This window comes from Echinococcus granulosus (assembly GCF_000524195.1).
Source record: "Echinococcus granulosus chromosome Unknown EG_S00119, whole genome shotgun sequence".
NCBI classification, from domain to species: Eukaryota; Metazoa; Platyhelminthes; class Cestoda; order Cyclophyllidea; family Taeniidae; genus Echinococcus; species Echinococcus granulosus.
Window position 1 is genome coordinate 84435 of NW_020170499.1, and position 20102 is coordinate 104536.

Genomic DNA, 20102 nt, shown 5'->3' on the forward strand with positions numbered 1-20102 from the left:
GAGGATCCATCGAATCACGAAGGAATGTTCACGTCCTGAAACGCATTCTTTGTGATGGAATGAGTGAATGAATAAGTGCAGCAGTGGACGAAACGACGAGGCAGTGGATTTTGTGTCCCACCTAACACCTTGGATGCATTCACCTGATGTGGAATGCTTCACCCATCCTTTTGTGTGGAAGGAGGTGTGGAACGACTGACCAATCTGCAGCTCGATGTCTAATCGCCGTTGAGGGTGGTGTCAAGCGAACGTGGCGACGAGATGCTGTGATGTCACTGCTGACGCAACGGTACCTCTCTCTCTACACGGTACTCGTCTGCCCACCTGCTTCCTCTCCCAGTCCTTCACCATGCTGACCGCACTCCGACATTGAAGGAATGCACCGACGCGCTTCACCATCACGCCCTACATTGGCACAAACTACTGCATCAAGGGCGTCGTCGACAGCCCAGGGAGGAATTTATTTACTCATTCCTTCAGTGATACTTGCAATGGAGACACGAACCGGTGCTGGCTGATAACTCACCTCTCCTGGTGTACTGTTTTCGCGTTGAAAGCAAGTGGCGTGATGTGGGAGTGGGTTTGGGGAGTGACACAAATGGAATTGTGGTGAAGTGCAACCCTCACCCGCGACTGCACGCAGTCGTCGTGAGCGTCATTTCTGCCATCGACGATGCCCAAATGACCTTGCTGTCATGATGCAGTGTGCAGGAGATTGGACGTTCTTGGGAAACATTTTCCAATTTCCTTAGTCTACTGGCAATGTTGATATCGAGAGGTGTTTTCGCACAGTCTGCCGAGAGCTTTGCCTGAGGACCCGACTGTTCTTGCCGTGGATGATACAATATGATGGCTGTCGCCCTGAGCGTGCTGGACTGGTGAAACTACAGCCTTCTCTCTCTTACACCGCGTAATTCTACACACATGCGTGTGTGTGTGTGTGTGTGTGTGTGTGCTAGGAGCACGAATGAATCCGCGTTGGTGTGTGTACGGTCAGGCGGGGACACGAAGTTCTCTTCCTCCCACCCTACCCCTCTCCCTCACCTACTCCTTCTCTTCGATGGGCTGCATCCAATCATCTTCTGGGAGTGGATGAGGGGCCTTCGAGACTGACACTCGTGCTGTTTTGGCAGTAGGGAGCAGTGGAGGTGGCTAGTGAGCAACAGTCGCGACGTGGAGGAGTGACGGAGGGAGGAGGAGGCAGGAGGTGGGAGGCTTTTGCAAACCAGAAGAGAATGTTTCGGGTTATGAAGGAGCATGAGGCTTGTGTCGACATTTGTTGCTCTGTTGTGTGGCAACCTTAGGTTGAGTAAATGCCGTGTATCGAGTGGGTGGTAAGCAGATAACCTCTGGCAGACAGTCTGGAATGCGAGATGAAGGCGAGTGGCATTGGTTGTGCAGATGAGGAGCCATCCACTTTGAATGAGACGTCGGAGGATCAGCGAAGTGTATCGGTTGCACCACTGCACCGTTTAACAGGTCCTAGTGATGTTGGTTTGCAGGATTCCAGAACGATTTGTTAGCGTCATCTTTGCAACTTACGCGGCACAATTTCCTTCACTTTTATTGTATTGAAGAGCCTCTTCTGACAAAATCTGTGGCAGATTTAACGGAGACGCCACAGCAGTGAGTTAGGTGACATCAACGAAAGTACTCATGTCGAATAAGTAGTATATTCGCTTGGGTTGGCAACACGGACAGACAGGGCATGGTGCAACGCATGCCTTGACATTTGCCTGCAGGAAGGAAGTAATTAATGGCCAGCCAACCATATGGCTGAAACAGGAGTGATATATTTACTCCCTCAAGTCATTCCTTCTGTAGTTAGGGGGGCCTTGACCCAAGCTTTTACCACTTTACCCTTAGTCATCCACCAGACACGGACCGTTTCTCTCTCTGAAGATTGAGTTATACATTTACACGCCTTCGCTTTGCAGATGACTTATCTAGAGCAGAAGGATCCACTCAAGCTGGACGACTTCTACGAACACCAATCAAAGCGCTTGTTGGAGAGGCTCCTGCAGGCACCCAATTTAGGCTATCTATCAACTTTAACATTTCAGGGTATGTATACTGCGAGTTTCGGGGCTTTTAAAGAGGAACTAAAACCCTCTTATCTGCCGCTAATAGTTGATTTTGCATTCCTGATTTTCAGGATACAATTTGAGGAAGATCATTTTCACTTCCAGCCGTCAACGAATTAGCTTTTAATTATGTTAAATTGCCATTTTATTGATGTAACTGACAGGCGTAGTCATTAAACGCAGCGCTTGACGTGCCAAAATACGACACAAGTGAATTATGAGAAAACAATTTTATTCATTTTACTGCCTTGTGATCAGTAAAACAGCACCCTGCTACTCACAAAAATTCAGTAGACCTTTACTGCGAATTCAAATCCCCATATTTTTTACTTTTCATCCAAAACTTGTTTTACCAAAACTTTTTTTTTTCATTATAGAATTTGTAAATCAAACCTTTCCATCAACTGAATGTGATTTCAGCAAGTTCTGTGTTATGCACTATCATGGAAAAGTGCGTTTACCAGTCATATGTTAACTTTTTTAATGCATAAAATTCCTATTTAACCTTTTTATTTTTAACTCAGGAGGAGTATCCACTGCAGAGCGTTTATCACAAACTCACTCCTCGACAAAACAGGGGGATGTTGGAATTGCTCCAAAGCTCAAATATCCCATTTCTGAGGGAATTTCGTCTCGAAAGGGGTAACCGCCTTTCCCTTTTTAATGCCCTGATATTTTAAAAACTATCACTTTCATATTCTTTATATTGTTCTTTTTTTTTACAGAAATTAAATCTGTTGAGGTAAGTTTACACGACTGTTTAGTTTCGCTTCCTCTGCCGAGGTTCCCCAACAAGTCGGCTTATTTTATTCCAGAATCTGGTCGACATTGTGATTCAGGTTACCGATAGCAACACCTCCGTCAGCTTGATAAGGTAAACAAAAGCGTAGTAGATTCCTTTTTTTGAAGAAATGATTTTGTATCCTCATTTGAGCGTGCTCCATCTGGTAGAGGTTCCCTTGAAAAGCTGAGTTAACTACTCTTCGATGTTCTACAGCGGCCATATTCCATCTTGAGAACGGCGTTCAAGAGCTATCCTCGTGTTGAGCATCGTGGTTATAGAGGCGCAATTTCCACGCCTTTGAAATTGTTCTAGCCTCATGACTTTCTACGAAGCACAACCCTAGGCTCTGCAGATTTAGCCATTCAGGGTAGACGCCCTCATTCTATGACGTCTCTGTGAAGTGTCCATCCTTTTTAAGTGGATTGGCCAGGTCTTTGGGACTGGGCGCTTAGTTGATTAAAAGGGCCCACTTATGTTGGGATACTCCACTGCAACCAATTTAATCCTAAATTCCTTTTTCAGCGTGCTGGACGATGGACGCTCGAGAGTGGTTGACTGCCAGCCGCAGACCATAACCCTGCCGCATCTTTCACCACCCCTGTCAGAACAACTAACCTCCCGTCGACACTTGCGAGTGCTCCAAGAATGCGGTTTGTTGAACTTTGCCGCAATCAACAACACAGCCTCTGGATTAACTGTCTTTAAGGCAGACGAGTTCCTGCGCACTTTCGCGGTGTTGGATTACCTCCCGTCTAATGAGGAGAGAAGTTTAAAGGCTCTTGCGAATAAGCTAGTGAAAGCGGGCAAAAGACCATGTAAAGTGAACTCATGACTCCTCCAAGTCGAATCCAGCACGACATTCACTGTTTTACCTTTAAACTCTTCAGGTGGAACCTATTTGTGGCACGGAACGGCTACGAAACCACTGAATTTGGCGTTTTTCAATGACAAAATCGTCAAAATAGTGGATAACTGTGGTGTACTAAGTGACCTCTACTTCGTATCTCGAGACTGGGTAAGTCAATGTTCGCCTTCTCTGCGTTGCTAAGTTAAAATAGGAGGATTTAAGCACTTCTGGAATTAGTTTCATGAACCAGGTCAAATTACTTTTATAAAGGAAAACATTAGCTACTGCGATATGTTACTCGGAATTAATTCAGTAGTACTCGGCCATTGTTTTCACTACGGCTAAGTGGATGATGGAGGAAGCAGAACCACTTCCTGGCTTTTCAACTACCTCGTAGACGACAACCGTATGACGAGAGAGACTGCTGAGTGGCTCTGCCGACGGGGATTAGTTGGTGATCTCCGCACACTCACCTACTTGCTCACAAAGTTAAACGCAGTTCCCTTTTCCCACCCACCCTTCCTCTGGTGCATTTCCCACATAAATTTCACGGTTGAAAACCCCTCATTCGAGACCTCAAGAGCGACCGGCTTGTCAGAGAGAAGAAGTTACAGCTTCCGCCTGAATATTTGGGGTTTCGATTGGGAGTTTACCCCGTTTTTGTTCCTCCTAGGTTTTCCTTTCCACCATAGCTGTTAAGCAACTTAAACTGGAATTGCTCAAACACTCCATCGCTTCGCGTCGTATCCAACGCTGGTGGCGTCGCCGACATGAACAAAGACTCATCTTAATGAATATTTCTAATTTCCTTCTCCACCCGGCCACTACCGCAACCAACGCCACCACCGTCTCTACCGTTAACAACAATTTCAACTTCCCTGAAGCCGTCGACAGGCGGTCTGTGCTTCCAGCTGAAGCCGGTGAAACTCCAGCCTATGTCGTTACCAACGCGTTTGTTTCCAACATAATGATGCCGCAAATCTACGAGATTCCACAAGTTCCACCTCATCTGCAGCATCAGCAGAAAAAGTCCAAACGACCTCCACCGTCTGCTGGAATTGCCTGGTTCGAGCCTCGGCATCAGAGGCCTCCTGCCTATCCCCCAGTGGCTCGGAATGAACGCCCAGTGAGTTGGAAGCCGTAAGAATTGATAAGGAGAGGCGTTTAAGATGGATTGCTATATTCTGGTACAATTTTTAGGTGACACTTGTTGAAAGCCCAGGCACTCGAGTTCTAAGTCGTCAGCATTCTGCATATGGGCCCCCCGACATGCCTGCAGTGAACCTTCGGCGCAGTAACAGCGCTCGATCAGTGGATAACCACCACATTACCTTTGTATCGTCACCGATATATTCAAATGAGGGACGTCCGCTAACCCGCTCAAGCAGCACCAATGTGGGGAACATAGGTCGGGAGGCTCAAGGTGGTGTTCAACGACGGATTCGACACAAGACGAATGATATGCCCGAGCTGGGAGCTCGAAGACCCGTCTCTTGGCATGTGGATCAAATGGAGGCTCAAGTGTCTGCACACTTAGAGAAGCAGAGGTTGCTGAATGGAGGGCACTCGCCTGTCAGCGGTCGACGCGGATCGTCCGCCGTCAGGATGGCTGAAGATCAGGTGGGCGTATACCCCTTAGGTCACGCATCAAGATCTACTTTTTTGGGTAGGAAATTGTCATGTCGTCAGTACCTGACACGTCCATTTCGTCCAGATTTAGAAGGGTTGGAATTCAGTTTTTTCTGTTTTTCAAGCGTCACGGTCCGAGACACGCAAACTTTGAGAATGGTCAGCCTCGCACCTCCTTCAATGGTGGCGGCGGAGGCGGTGTTTTCTACCCCTCCCTTCATTCAAGGTCGCCGTTGTCTGCGGAGGCTCAGCGCGAGGAGTACATTCGCGTGCAGGCAGAAATCACACGGGGCGAGTTCAGAGGCTCGCGAGAGCCAAATTCCTCGCCCCCTGGGCGCTTGGCTTGCGCGGGTCGTGTGGAGGTTGTGGACAGTCGACAGAAAGACAGTTAGTTCTCCACTAGTGTATTTGGTGCGCTTGGTTACCTAAGTGACTGGTTATACTGATCCGCATCTAAAAGTTGGCATTTAGCCAAAAATATGGGTACATGATTTTTTGGCGCCACTTTGTTTTTCTTTTTGTTAAAACGGTATCATTTTTCTTTTCAGACTTTCGCTCTCCACAATCATCAAAGTCTTTTAATGTAAGGTTTTTTAATAAGTAATTTATAAGGGGCTCATATGAAGCAATCGGTTTCGGGCGTCTTTTGAGCCAATAAACTCCAATATTTGTAATCATTGGGAAAAACAAACAATCAGTCTACTTAATACAAATTCAGTAGTGCTTGAGATGGTATAATTGTATTCTTTGCACATTTTGATCCTTCTGTTGTATGCTCCTCTAGCAATCCCATTCCATCGAAACGGATACAAAATTTAACTTGAAGCATCTACTTTGTTCTCCATCACGGTTTATTATTATAGAGCCGAACATACTACTTGTACAGAAATAAGTAGCATATTGCATGGTATTAGTAATCAGCCCGCCTAATTCAAAACGCTTAACACGTCTTGTTTATGCTGGTCTGTTGGAAACCAGGTTCCTATCGCACACGGATCTCACCCGGATATCCGTATTCTGCCTTCTGACGATTCCGTCAATCTGCACCACCAAAGCTACGCCATGAATTCGAACAACGCCAACAACAGCAGCAACAGGAGGGACACAGAGGGCGCTATGGTTCGATCCCACGGCCTTCAACCGGGGATTCCACCACACCCCTCCAGCGTGCATCGAAGACGTCCACAAACCACTCTCTTCGATGGTCCTCTCACCCCAAATCTCCTCTTCATTAGCCCCTCTGCGAACTCCGTCCAATCCGTTGAGTCTTCTCGAAATCCACGAGTAGCATTCGTGACATCTTCTGCTGGTGGAAAGGTGGTTATTCCTGTTGGTGGGACTAAATCCTCAGCGCCATCCTTGCCAACATCTAGAGCATCTTCCGCACGCGGCGGTGCTGTGGACAATCGGGGACTGAAGGCGCCTGGATGTCCGCGAAGCTACTGCTATGATTGAACTGGGAAATGTGTTAATTGTTTGTATAGCCAAGATGATGAAGCGAGGTGCTTTCCATTTAATCGGTTGGTCGATCAAGAACCGCTGACACCCATCTCCCAACCCGCTCCCCACACCCTCCGCCCCCCGCTTTCATTCGTCCCTTCTCTATTGACAACTGTCACTGTTTCGTATCGGTTTTAGGGAGTACCAAATAAATTTATCTTTATCATGAATTACTTGTGGAGTTTAGTGTCCCTTTAAAGGGGCGTGGCCCATGTTTAAATGAATTGAAAGATTAGGTTGGTTCCGCGGATTTTGAACGCGAGTTTCAGTTTGGTTCTACCCTCAACGCTCCCCCTCCCCCTCCCCCCTTGTTCACGTCTGAAGGATAGAGGGACATGGGATAGATCGTTCCTCGTAGAAAAAAAGTTCCAGCATCACAGAGAACCGAAAAAAGGTGTGATAGCGATATGGTCTTGACCAGAAGGAGCTGACGGATGAGTACCGACGTCTCCACCACTATCTGTCAGCATTTTGCATCCTCCCTACGGATAATAATTTCTCCAATCCAGCACTAACTTCACACTTCAAATCGCCGAGTTGCCACTTCAAACTTCACCTTTGGGCGCATTGCGTCAGGTAGTCCTTCACCTCCTCGTTGTTGTGTTCTGTCTATTCACATCACCATCACCACCACCATCATCGCCAACGATGGCAGGTAACAGGTGACATGCCAGGAATGTTGTATTCACGCCTTCGCACGCATTCTTTCCTCTTTGCAGCAATCCAGTGACACGTCTACAGATTTGGGCATCTCCACCTACGACATCGACGACGCTGCATGCGAACCCACCAAGAACACGTGAGTACCTTCACTTGTCCCCCTCTGCTCTGAAGCACCGTCGTGCCAACTCACTTCTCGAACACTTCTAGCGCACTCAAACGCGAGTCTGTCATGCAAACGAGGGTGATGGGATTACCGCGTGGCACTTGTAGGAGGATCTTTACTGCCCTTGAAGGGTCTGTGTGTGGGATGAGAACATTCACGTAGGTCTGGGGACTCGTCGATGCCGATGGCATGCACTGTTGTCCCTCGTCTACTCCATTGAGGCCCACAATTTGGTGAGGCAACAAAAGAGCTGAGGAGGAGGGCTATGAGGAGCAGGCAGTGGGTTGGGGTGGAATGGGTGAGGTGAGGCTTGAAACACTATCAGTGGCTAATGGGAGCACCTAGTACATTGGGGCGTAGCCCTGCCTCCATCTCGCTTTGAGCGTCGTCCTCCATGTGGACAATGAGTAGTCCTACGCTGTTGCCACCGCCACCACTACCACAATAACAACCGCAACAGGCAAATAAGACTCCGATGGGGATGCTTATATCTCCAGGAAAAATTGAAGCTTATCAAATCAAATTCACAGTGTTTTTTCGTTTCCCATTTAATTCTAAAAACCACTCCCTTACGAAGTTCTCTCTCATTTAGCTGAGTTCACCTTTGGGTGGGCTTTAAGTTCACTAACAGTTACTCTACAACCTAAGGTCACCCAGTTACCAATAGCTACAAGTCGCTAGGATGGTCGAATGACTCATTCAGCTCTTGAGACCTCGCCGTCGGGTGCATGTGCGCTCGTTCCTCCCACCCACTTACTCCTGCACGTAGATCGATAAGGCCACCTGCTCTTAGTTATTGACTATTGACTACCTAGTAAGGAGATCAATAAATCCGACTGTTCAGATGCCCCGATCGACTAATTATCCGGCTGAGAAATTGATTGGAGCCGGTCACTCGCCTATATAAATCTCAACCCGTCACTCTTTCAAGCAGGCTGCTGGCATTCAAGATCCGCGCTCCTGAAGTCTGCGTCCTATTGGTCACTCGGTCTGAGGACGCTACATGATTCACCCTCATCTGCGTAAACGGATTTATTTTTAGCCTTTTCCTGCTTTTAAACAAACAAGTAAATAATATTACTATTTTTACATTTGTCTGAAACCCTTTGATGGTTTGCTTAACCCTACATTTGATTACGCAGGCGCTGATATTTGCGCAGATTTTACCCTTTTTCCCCCAGTGGGCATGACGGTAGCCTTTTCATCTCTTCTCTATCTCTACCACAGTACAAGGACTTCTTACGCCTTCAGGAAAGACCCAGAGTACTACAATGATCATGCATAATTCTGAGTATTGTACAGTTGGGAAGGAAAATTTTATAAATTCGTTCCTAAATTTTACGTTGCTAGGTTTATTCGTAGAGATTAATGCATTCAAGGAGGCTCAAATTACTTTATGAGATTGCACTTCCAAGAAAATCTGTAACTTTGAAAGTATTTAGAAAGATATTCCGGTAAGTATTATTCCTTAAAATCAGGGCGTTTTGTGTAAACACCTATACTTATTTTGCTTGAATAATTAGACGTCAAATTCTTATCGAATTCATCTTTTCATCTTCACTTCCCTTCAACAGTTCGTCTCCCTTCACCAGAAGACTCGCTATGTGGGGGCGTCGAAGGCACGCCTCGAGAGATGAAGACGGCCATGCGGTGGAATGACATATTTACCCTCATTCCATCTCAGAGACTGTTCAGCCATCGTGGTGGCACTGCCCGGAGGTGATGTCTACAACTTCTCAGTTCCTCTAAGCACTGATAGCAAATTTTCCTTCCACCCCAGCCTTCTGGGGCTGCGTGAGTTCAAGGTTTTAATTCCAAGTTATCATCAATTCGTGTTTTCAAAACCTAACAAACACCCCTTCATGTACGTAAATAAGTAACCTGATTTATCCAGTCGTCTCCTTAGAGGTAGCAAACTTCTTCAAAATGAAAATTTCAATTACTAGGGCGAATTTAAAAAGTCTAGACATATCCATTACCTGTAATCTGGGAGAAGGGGAATTTAAGCAGAAATCATGGTTGTAATGCGGCAAACCGCCCGGATGGTGGAAATGACTCCACCTCAGTAAGTTGAAACCCAAAGGCGCTGCGGAATGAGGGCACGGCAGGAAGTGGGGGCGGCCAGCGGGTCACATGAACACCGGATCGATAATGCGCCGTCTTTCAAAATCACCGCGATGCGAGGAGCCAGGAGGAGGCGGAGTTCTGCCCAACTCCAACGACTGCCACCTTCAGCTGTAAAACGTAGCGCTAAACGGATACACCATGTCTCTCGAAACTGTCCTGTTCATGGCAAGAAGGCGAAGGCCGCTGTGGCTGCTACGGCCAGAACAAAGCGTACACCTCCATCTTCGTCTTCCCATTCTACACCTTGCATGTTCACCAGAATCATGAATTTTATCGTCGCAAAGACTGTGGGCTATGGATCGCGAGGCTCTAACAGTTCAAACAGTGCTTTAATGACTTGGCAGAGGTTGGTCGGGTGTGCGGACTGCGACGGACGGACAAGACTGTCACAAAGAGCAAAGATGGAGATTGGATTCATCATCCATCACCTCAGACTGATTGCACAAGTGGAAGTATTGGAATCGAAGGAGAGGTGTTGCAGAAGGCCATAACTGCTTCTCTCACATTTGCCATTTTAGAGGTGGAGACTACTCTTTGAGGGTTCGCTTGTAGATATTCAGTAGTATATAAGTTGTAGTTGTTTCTAAGGCTTGAAATTGGACTTCTTTTTTCTCCTATCCTAACTCCATATCGCTAGTGCGTCTTAACTTAGCTGTTGAAATTGTTTACCACGCTGGCTTTAATCATCTGACTTGTTTCACACAAGGAATTTCGCCTGATGTTTGACTGACGTGCGTATTGTCAATCTTGACGTTAGTTTCCTCCTTTGAGGAAGCTACCTGTAACCCAAGAGTGCTTGAGATTAAATAGCCTTTGCTAACTGCCCCAAGACGATGGATACAGCTCTGGTGCGTGGAATGCGTGTAAAACCTCCTCGTCGAGGACGGCAAAACATGCGAATTTATGGGAAATGAAATACTCAACGCGGCAATTTCACTTCGCCTTGGGGTACCTAGAAGGCGCATTTTTGCCATTCACAGGGTCTCAGTGGTTAGGAGGGTTGAGATATTCCCACAACTCACTGAGAACTTGGAAATTGCAGTCGATGGTTTAATTATTGGTATTATTATTATTATTATTAGGGTGATTACAGAGGTCTCACAAGGGATTCGCGCGGAGCTACTGTGAGACCGCAGGGGAGCAATTCCACGAGAAAATGGAGCTTTTCACTTCGTTTCTAGCGTGTTTCATGGGGAGGTGCATCCAAATTATTGCTCCTGGAAAGGGGTCCCTTTGTTTGAAATTTCTTAGAGGACTGTGCTGCCAAAACCGCCTTATTTTGAGCTCTGAAGGGTGATAAAAAAATTCGACTATTTTAATATTAAACTACTTGATGAAGATGCGGTTGGCTAAGTGAGGTGCAGAGCCTTTAAAATCGAACCTTCAACTGGAATTGATGGTTATTTAATACGTTGGTTACCGGCGTCACACATATGTGACGGAATGATTTACTTGCTTCGTATTTAAATAATGCTCTTGCCTAAAAGGGAATGAGGCAGCTTGAATGATAAGATCAGCGACACTAGCAACTGCCACTACATCTGAACTGAGAAGACCACTTGTCAACCGACGATGTGCCAACGAACCCGGTGCTCGTTGGATTATAGAAGGGCTGCAAAGATGATGAAGTAGGTATAGGTAAAACAAACTGGACTATTTAACTCTGAAGTGAAAAAGCCTGGTCAATACGACGGGAGAAGAAGTACACTTAGCCAACTGACTCCACCAGGGTCACCATTTGTACGTCCCCCATCACCTTGTCGGTGTCACCGATGTCCACAATAGCGCGCAGCGGCGGAACCAATCCAAGGAGATACCGCTTCCTGATGATGCAGTTCTGTGTCTACGAGGCGAAAGAGCGACGCCCAGCAAAATCCTATCCCACCCTCTTCTACTTCTGCTTAACCATACACCACCAGTAGAAGCCGTGGAACGGTTCCAAAACGACCACGGAATTATGCGATTCGGTGACCCTCACCAAGTCTATCGTCACCATCATTCATCCGTTCGTTTGGCTAGGAGCAGGGGGCACAGCTGCCTCGGGTGGAACGACAGAGGCTACCTCAAGCAAGCAGTCTCTTCTTCTATGGTGTGTTATCTCCATTTAACTAGAAAGACTCTTCCCTAACTAAAAAGAACTCCTTCACTACGGATAGCGCAACCAAGATGCTGAACGGTTCCAAGCGGCATTTGTGATGCTGTGAGTTGAAGGCCTTCATCAACTACGCAAACCATGAACCCAGTAGGATGGACAGTCTGTAAAAGATTACACCGACTCGACGACCTCTCCACATGTGGCAAAAGGGGTGGATTCTTCAACCAGTTGCATTGGGAAGAAGAGATCCCACCGAGTGTTGCAACGCAGTTTCTTCCCTCTCAGAGGTGCCACATTCAATTGACGTGTCAGTTCTAACAAAAGCGACACTGGTCCTGGTGGAAGAGAGGCTATTTCACGGACATTGGCGTTTGTGGAGAAGGCCCTTCAAATTCGCCAGATCTACAGTCTTCCACTGCAGCCCCTACGACTACTTCGATTGCTTAGGCCAGGACCTTGTCCCCGAAGATGTGGAGATCAGATTTTCCTACGGATCCTCGGCTCTTATGTAAAGAGCATTCTACACGTCAGGAACCCCCCCTTCAGAAGGAGAAAAAGTCAAGGACAACGCGGGTGGTTCACTCACTTCAGGCTGCCGAAGGCGTCTACAAATGTGTTGGCCAACTCAGTGATCGCGAACTAGCCTACAAGTATGGACAAGGCATCCTACTGCCATCAACTTCAGCAGGCCACAACCAAAGTCAAGCAGGCCGTTTGGAAGGAATGATGTCCAACTAAACTACGTTGTGAATCGTCCATGACTCGGCCTCTTCAACAGGCTTCCCACTCTCCTGTGCGTTTATGACGAAGCTACCTTCCACCTCAAGGATAACTGAAAAGTTGACGGATCTACTCCATAGAAAAATGCCACCTACTGTGGATGGTTGAGTTTGACAGGCAGTGATAATGCTGAACCGCCTGAATCTACGCAAACATTTCTACACTAATCCATTGACATTCTAGCTGTACTCACTGTAAAACCTCCAATCCGGCAGACATTTTGAATCAGTAATTGGCTGTTCAATCGAGAAATGAACTTCCTATTAGTTTACATCCAAAGTTGCTCAGTTAGAAAAAAATACAAAAATTTCGCTTATCAAAGATCAACGTCAGCTGGAGACAAGTTTTTAACCTAATTAATGTCTGTCAAAACACACGGATTTTTTTATCACCGTCATCGTGTAAAGAAGAGCATATTTTGACCCTGCTGACGTTAATGAAGTCACATCTTCTTCAACTCCAGGCAGCTGACGTCGAGGTTCTTGTTGACCTTTTGAAGCAGCTCCGTATTTGATTGGACATCCGAGTGACCTTGAGGGTGGTCGTAACCGTCCAATGGGAGGAGGAGACTGTTCTGTTCGAATAGGGGACCAAACTAGACAAGGAAATAGAAAAAGGGTGGGTAACAAATTTGGGGGGGAGTAGATTTGAGGAAACAATGAGCGTCACTACCGCAAAATGTGTCAAAATCTTACAGAGGAAAAGGCGTTAGTAAGGGATAGTTTGAAGACTTCCTTCGATCTCGGATCTCCTATGGCAATTTGGAGTTCTTCCATCCGCTCGTAGACGCTTTTAGCCACCTTTATGAAATACATCATTTCGTACACATCCTAAAATAAGATTTAAAGCTGATACAACTGGTCATTTTTTTATTTTAAATTAATTTTTGATTTTGGATAACAAATGACCTGGATTAGTATTGTTAGGCAAGCAAATTACTGCAGAGATGGCTGAACTACCCCTTAACCCATTTTCGGGCTAAAACTTACACCACTTATTAGAACCCTCGGAATCTGCCGAAGGAGGTACTTCAGGGAGTTGGAAATTTTAATTCGTCGGTCCACGAGCGAGCCAATGAAGGAGGTGCATACGGAAGCAGTGCCTCGATAGACGTCTAGGGCGCGATCCAGCGCTATGTTGCTGGCTATAATAAGGTCTAACATAGATTTGTCGATCTCCAGCACTAGACGGTGACGTGTCTGATTCTGACTGTTGGTGGCTACTAGCTTACGAAGGCTCTCCAAGCGATTTCTCACATTTTCGGCATGCTGAAGTGGATGGAAAGAAGGACAAACATGGAAAACGTCAATGAAAAATTGGGAATTCGGAATCTGGTGTTTTGACTTCAAAGGAATCGCATTCGTGCTGATGCAACACCTTCCTGAACATGTTTTAAGAACTTGTAAGTAAGTGTCCTTACTTACGGTATCAAAGTGAAGGCGAAAACAGACGTCGCATAGAGCGAGACCGCAGAATTCGCATTTGGAGGTCTGTGCATCGATGTCGCAGCACATCTTGCAGTGGTGCGCCTCCATTTGTGAGTAAAGAGTGGATCTTTGACATCTTAACTTCGCCACCACCAATTCTCTCGTCAACTTGTCTTCATCTGCCTCGTCAATTTCTGAATCGGCTTTTGCAACTTCGAAGGCGCTGGAGTGAAAGTAAAGGCAGGTCAGGCAAAAGTACAACTTCAGTCAACGTTGAAGGTATATATCAGGCCTTGGGGACGTGGAAGGTAAGAGTGAGATCGATGGTGTATCTTTCAGTAAACTTTTACTTCTTCCCTTGCGGATTGCAATGGCAGTAGGCTTACACGATCGCCCTTTATAAGCCCATTTGTTCCACTGGGCGCGTCGTTGAGAGCTTTAGTTTCTTGAACCGGACAATGCACTGTGAATGTCTGAACCTGCGGAAATCCACGGCTGAAGAAAGATGGAAATTGCATGCACTTCTGCTAAATGAGTCAAAAGTTGAGTATCAAAGGGCGGCTTCCTGGAAATAAGAGTGGCCCTTCTCCGCATTAGAGAAGGCGTGATGGCGCATTATTCAAGTCACACATCAGGTCAGCATTCCTTGGGTGTTGAAGGGAAGGTGATAGTCAAATCTACAAACTAGATTTTAGCTAAGAATCTCAAATGCGCTCCTCTTTGAACCTGCATTGAAGTCGCCACAATGCTGTCTACTTAAGAGGTGGATAATTATCCATGGCTGCTTCCATCTGTATGTGGACATCCTGGAGGCGTGTTGGATGTCAACCCGCCTTCCATACGTCAACATACACTTGCATCTGAGTGACGTGACTGACAACAGATGAGTCTCGTGGCATTGCAAGAGAAGCTATAGCTGTGTAGACGCCTCCTGACGCGGAATAGCATTCATCACAGGTGTCGAGGAAGCGCCCAATGGGAAGGCGAGCTGCAGAAAATCATAAATGCTCCTTTTGTCATGCGAGACCACCATCACAACGTCGTCGTCGTCATTATCAGCTCCTTCTATATCGTCATCCTTTCTCGTGGTCGACTTCAATTCACTTCAAGTCGATGCGGTTGCAGTGGCGGTGATAGCGCGTTCGGTGATTACGAGACGGTGCTTCCATTAGCCATTGATGGTGTTTCAAGCCTCACCTCACCCATTCCACCCCAACCCACTGCCTGCTCCTCATAGCCCTCCTCCTCAGCTCTTTTGTTGCCTCACCAAATTGTGGGCCTCAATGGAGTAGACGAGGGACAACAGTGCATGCCATCGGCATCGACGAGTCCCCAGACCTACGTGAATGTTCTCATCCCACACACAGACCCTTCAAGGGCAGTAAAGATCCTCCTACAAGTGCCACGCGGTAATCCCATCACCCTCGTTTGCATGACAGACTCGCGTTTGAGTGCGCTAGAAGTGTTCGAGAAGTGAGTTGGCACGACGGTGCTTCAGAGCAGAGGGGGACAAGTGAAGGTACTCACGTGTTCTTGGTGGGTTCGCATGCAGCGTCGTCGATGTCGGAGGTGGAGATGCCCAAATCTGTGGACGTGTCACTGGATTGCTGCAAAGAGGAAAGAATGCGTACGAAGGCGTGAACACAACATTCATGGCTTGTCACCTGTTGGCGATGATGTGAAAAGACAGTGGGCTTGGCTACCTGAACGAGACGTGTTTGACGTCGTCTGCATTGCCTGCATTCCTGGTTGCATGAGGTGGTGATGGAATCCTCCTGTAGTGGCTTCGACCTTTCCTCGGCTGCTCGCCTCCACTTGTTCGTCATTCGCCTACAGAAGGCAGGTGGTGGTGGTGAAGGGAGAGAGAGAGTGACAGGTGACTCGTCAACTGACAACTGCTTTTTATCCCCTCGACTAGAGTTGTGGATGATTGAGACGCTTGGTGAGCACAACAACGAGGAGGCGAAGGACTGCCTGATGCAATGCACCTGATGATAAAGTGGCAGCTCGACAATTTGAGGTGAGAGGTGAGGTGCCACTTCTTTGCGTCGCGACCACACTGCCACCAGACCTTCCTCCAGTCCCCCGTGGTGCTCCCCTCGCCGCTGAATAGGCTCGTACGCCAAATAAGGCACAGATTCTCACCACAATGGAGGCATTCGAAGAACTTTTATTAGCTCTCCGCTCACGTGAGTTTTTTTTTCTTTCACAATTTTCCCCCCTTAGCCCCCTGTTAGGGGAAATTAAAACAGGACTGGCATTCGCTAATGTGCAGACACCGGAAAAGAAAATAAAAATGAGGAGGAGACAATTAATTTTTAATTTTGGAAGGCTGGAAAACCAATCTCTACTTCTTAAGCCTCGATATTGCTGAAATTGCCTTCTCAAATTCTTCAACCTCGACTAATTTAAAACGCTAACGTTGCTGCTTCCCACACATGACTTCCCACTCCCATTAACAAAATTGTTTGTGGCTTTTGGTATGTAAGTTATTTGCCGACGCACCTTCGGCTATGACCCAATTTGCGACGATAATCCACGGGTTCGTCGACGTCGGAAATGCCAGATGACGACAACTAAAGCGGTGAAAAGATGTTTATCCACTACCTCTGTCTGGACGTTGACCTCAACCATTGAGAGATGACAGATTTACCGATGAGTCGATTGCGCGTCTGTACGGTCGTCGAGTTACCTTCTTGAAGCATCGGTGGGACCACTCGTCGTCTGAAGACGTTCTCTCACCGTTCACCTCGGAAGTGTCGCCAGAAATGCTGGAAGGGCTCCTGAAATGGATGGAGGAGCATCTTTAACTAAGCCGCTGACGCAATTGACGACGTGAAATTGTGCGAGAGGGAGCGCTTCACTTACGTGTTGAAGAAGTCCCGTGCGTCTCTATCCTTGTCGTCGGAGTGAATGATGTCGGAGACATCAGATATCTTTCGTCGACGTGTTGGCAACTGGAAAAGTAATTTAAACAATTTTTGTTCTGAAACCATCGAGTCTACTTGGACCTCGACACACCTCCTTTCTCCCGTTCTTCAATCTGAATGGTAGACTGGGTGAAACGATTAGCTCCATGACCACCAACAGATGGTTTGACGTCAAAAGCTTTGTTTTGATAGAGTTCGACAGACAACAACACCGTGGTGACCCGCTCAATTAACTGGATACGCAAGGAAAAAGCCTCAAGGCCTGCGCCTCAAGGAAGGCACATCGACTACTCTCCCCAGGCCGGGTGACAACTCACCACGATTGCATGCCGTCTACGAGGGCTGCGTCGGGCTGGAAAGCTCTTATTTATTTGAACGCTCGTATCACAACTCCTCGCCGCCTCGTCACGTCCATATTTCTCCCTGTGGTGTTGCGTGGGCGACATCTCCTTGCCGCCACATTCCACATCAGAAAGACTCTGGAAGCTGTGGAGGGAAGAGGAAATGAAGTTGGGGGAGGGAGGCGGGTACTGGGGGGGGGGGGGCAGTCGGGTTTATCAGTAGGTGTCATAAATCTTGCCACTGCAGTACTCCTTCTTGCTCTACCACGTGATGCTCAATCGTCATCGCCTTGAGATACTTGTCAGTTCTTGTGGCAGAGGCTGTTCACTTTCTCTTCATCTAAGTGTGTGCATGTGTTTTTTAACCCCACTTGATGATGACAGGGTGCTCTCTCATTGACGTATTCAGCCGACATCGTAAATATTGGCTGGACTGTCGCTTCCACTGCGGTACTTCCACCTCCACCACTGACGTCAATCTCGCGGTGTCACGCAAAGGCATCGCCTGAGGGTCACATGGACGACATCGACACTGTCGAGTGGATGAGCGGAGACCAACTTTGGGCACCTCGGGATAGCAGTGGGATGGAAACCCAACGAGATCTGACTCGTCAGGTTTAAGATTAAGGCCGCGACGCCTCGAAAGGCACGTTGATGGAAGGTTTGAGAGAGCGTGAATGAATGTTTTCTAACCTTGAGGCTGAGAGGCCTGATCTGCGAATGGAGCAGCGAGGAGAGACACCTCCCCAAGGGCCACGCGCTTGGGAAGGTGACTGGAACACCATCCCCAGCGCTAACTTGTGTCGCTTGAACGATGTGAAGGCGTGACAAGCTCTCTCTCTCTCTCTCTCTCTCTACCTCGGAGGCCCGAGGTGAGAATAAAGTGGCGGTGGAAGAAAGCGACACGTGAATCCACTCATTGCCATCTACACAAGAGCTTAACTTCACTTTGATCAATAATTTGACACTATGGCAGGGAATGAAATCTGACAGTCGGTCTTGTTGCACTGCAAATTCCCTCGTGTAGGAGGGATTCGGTGCCTTTTGAGAACCTCATTGCGATGTCTATGACCTTAGTTAGTGACTGGTATTGTAGTATTTAAAAAAATTCTTTTTTGCCACAATTTTTACAGCAGAAGAAGCATTTGGAGTCGCCACAATTATTGATTTTGGATAAGGAAGCGCAATGTGAAACTTACGTCTGCAATGTGCCCGTGACTTCGTCCACGTCGGAGTAGCTGGGTGCCATGTTGGAGAAGGTAGGAGGCAGGGCGGGGTGTTATTATTGACACACCCGGGTACTGGCAGTGGTGGAGCTAATGCAGACAAGCAGATGGGAGTTAATGACAAAGGTATGATGAAAGCGACTTCTTAGCTTTGACGGATCGACGCATCACAGCGAATCACTGACGAGAGGCTGGCAATCGAACAACTGCCTTCGAGCGATAATTGGTGAAGGCGATGCCGCCACCCTATTGGGTAGATCTTAACCAATCCCATGCACCACATCGCCTTTAAGCTTATTTTGGTTGGTTTATTTTCTTGTTTGGTTTATTAAAAAAAGTNTTTACAATGATTGGATAAGATGAAATTTTATAGAAGAGGACTTGGTTAAGGTGAATTACGATAGGTAACAAGTAATCATGGTAGAATCTCTTCACAGGTGAAGCATCACGTTGGCAGTATTCCGGAAGTCCGAGTCAAGCTTACCTGAACAAAGACAAGTAAGCAAACAATGACAACTAATTAACGATCATTTAGACAAATAGCGTCCTATTTACCACAGTAAATAGGTTAGGTTCAATTGTTCAATGAAATCTTAAGACGAGATGAGCCAAAATAGGCACTCCACAGTAGTTTTAGAGGCGACAAGCACCTTCAGACTTGATATGAAATCCATGTTCAAGAGTAGCTGGCTAGGTGGGTAGCTAATATAAGTACCAAGTACCGATGATTGTTAGGCCCCTCGAATGACTGCAGCATTTAAGAGCGCCAACGAAAATGCAACTGTTTCGGTACCGTTTTGCACATTTGCTTGCTGTCAGTTTAAGTGACGTAGGAAAGTAAAGGTGAAGAAGAAATCGTGAGCCGCTTTAGCGCAACAGGCATTGCGTGTACTTTCATGAATGAAGTGGACAAAAGGACGAAAGAAATGCAGTACAGTTAAGGCCAAGATTAAGGGGTTGTTCAAGTGGCAACTTTTTAGGCAGTAGAGCATGTATTCCATTACTCACTTGTGCATATCAGGGTATGAAACACGCTCACGTTTACAAATTGGACCAAAATCCCCCCCCTCCCCGCTGTAAAAATGCTAAATCACGCAAGAAAACCCCAAAAATGGGCACTAGTAGATACACATAAATCAGTTTTAGATTCCACGTTTTAATTTGGGACGTTACAATTTAAAACTTGTTACCAAAATCTAGCAGGAGATTATCATAGAAAAAGCAGCAAAACCATCAGACGACAGCACCTTATTAATGTAGCGTGTAGCACGCAATTAAAAAGCTTCGCACAGTAAAATCATTTAGGCATCCTCAGCTTTCATTTTGCCTGACGAAGTAACCATCCCGTGGTGCCTTGAGCTCACTATTAACTCATCACTCCGATTTGACATGCCTTATGGCGATTTTACACCATAGCTATACTATTTAACCACCGAGCGGCTAAAAATCGACCACATTGTTTTTCTCACTAGTAAGGTTGAACACTGAGAAGACTTTTTATTTAAG

General features: G+C 46.8%; 2 protein-coding genes across 2 annotated transcripts in view; one reads left to right on the plus strand and one right to left on the minus strand. All coding sequences in view use genetic code 11, as the record gives it.

The window, feature by feature from the left end:
- Positions 1-5736, plus strand: part of EGR_08781 (hypothetical protein) — a gene marked incomplete at both ends in the record, with an annotated part of 12621 nt that extends 6885 nt beyond the window's left edge. Inside the window, 6 exons of the mRNA XM_024498030.1 lie at positions 1938-2064; positions 3391-3683; positions 3756-3883; positions 4416-4841; positions 4916-5335; positions 5470-5736. Coding sequence (XP_024347551.1) covers positions 1938-2064; positions 3391-3683; positions 3756-3883; positions 4416-4841; positions 4916-5335; positions 5470-5736 — 1661 coding nt within the window. The remainder of the gene's footprint in view (positions 1-1937; positions 2065-3390; positions 3684-3755; positions 3884-4415; positions 4842-4915; positions 5336-5469) is intronic.
- A 7378-nt stretch (positions 5737-13114) lies between these two features.
- On the minus strand, positions 13115-18619 carry EGR_08782 (hypothetical protein; the record flags this gene model as incomplete). Its single annotated transcript, XM_024498031.1, has 11 exons — positions 13115-13267; positions 13368-13502; positions 13662-13940; positions 14097-14322; positions 15627-15706; positions 15803-16013; positions 16605-16675; positions 16753-16882; positions 16968-17056; positions 17347-17515; positions 18570-18619. 11 exons carry the CDS (start codon positions 18617-18619, stop codon positions 13115-13117), a joined length of 1593 nt encoding a protein of 530 aa, XP_024347552.1.
- Positions 18620-20102: the final 1483 nt, after the last annotated feature.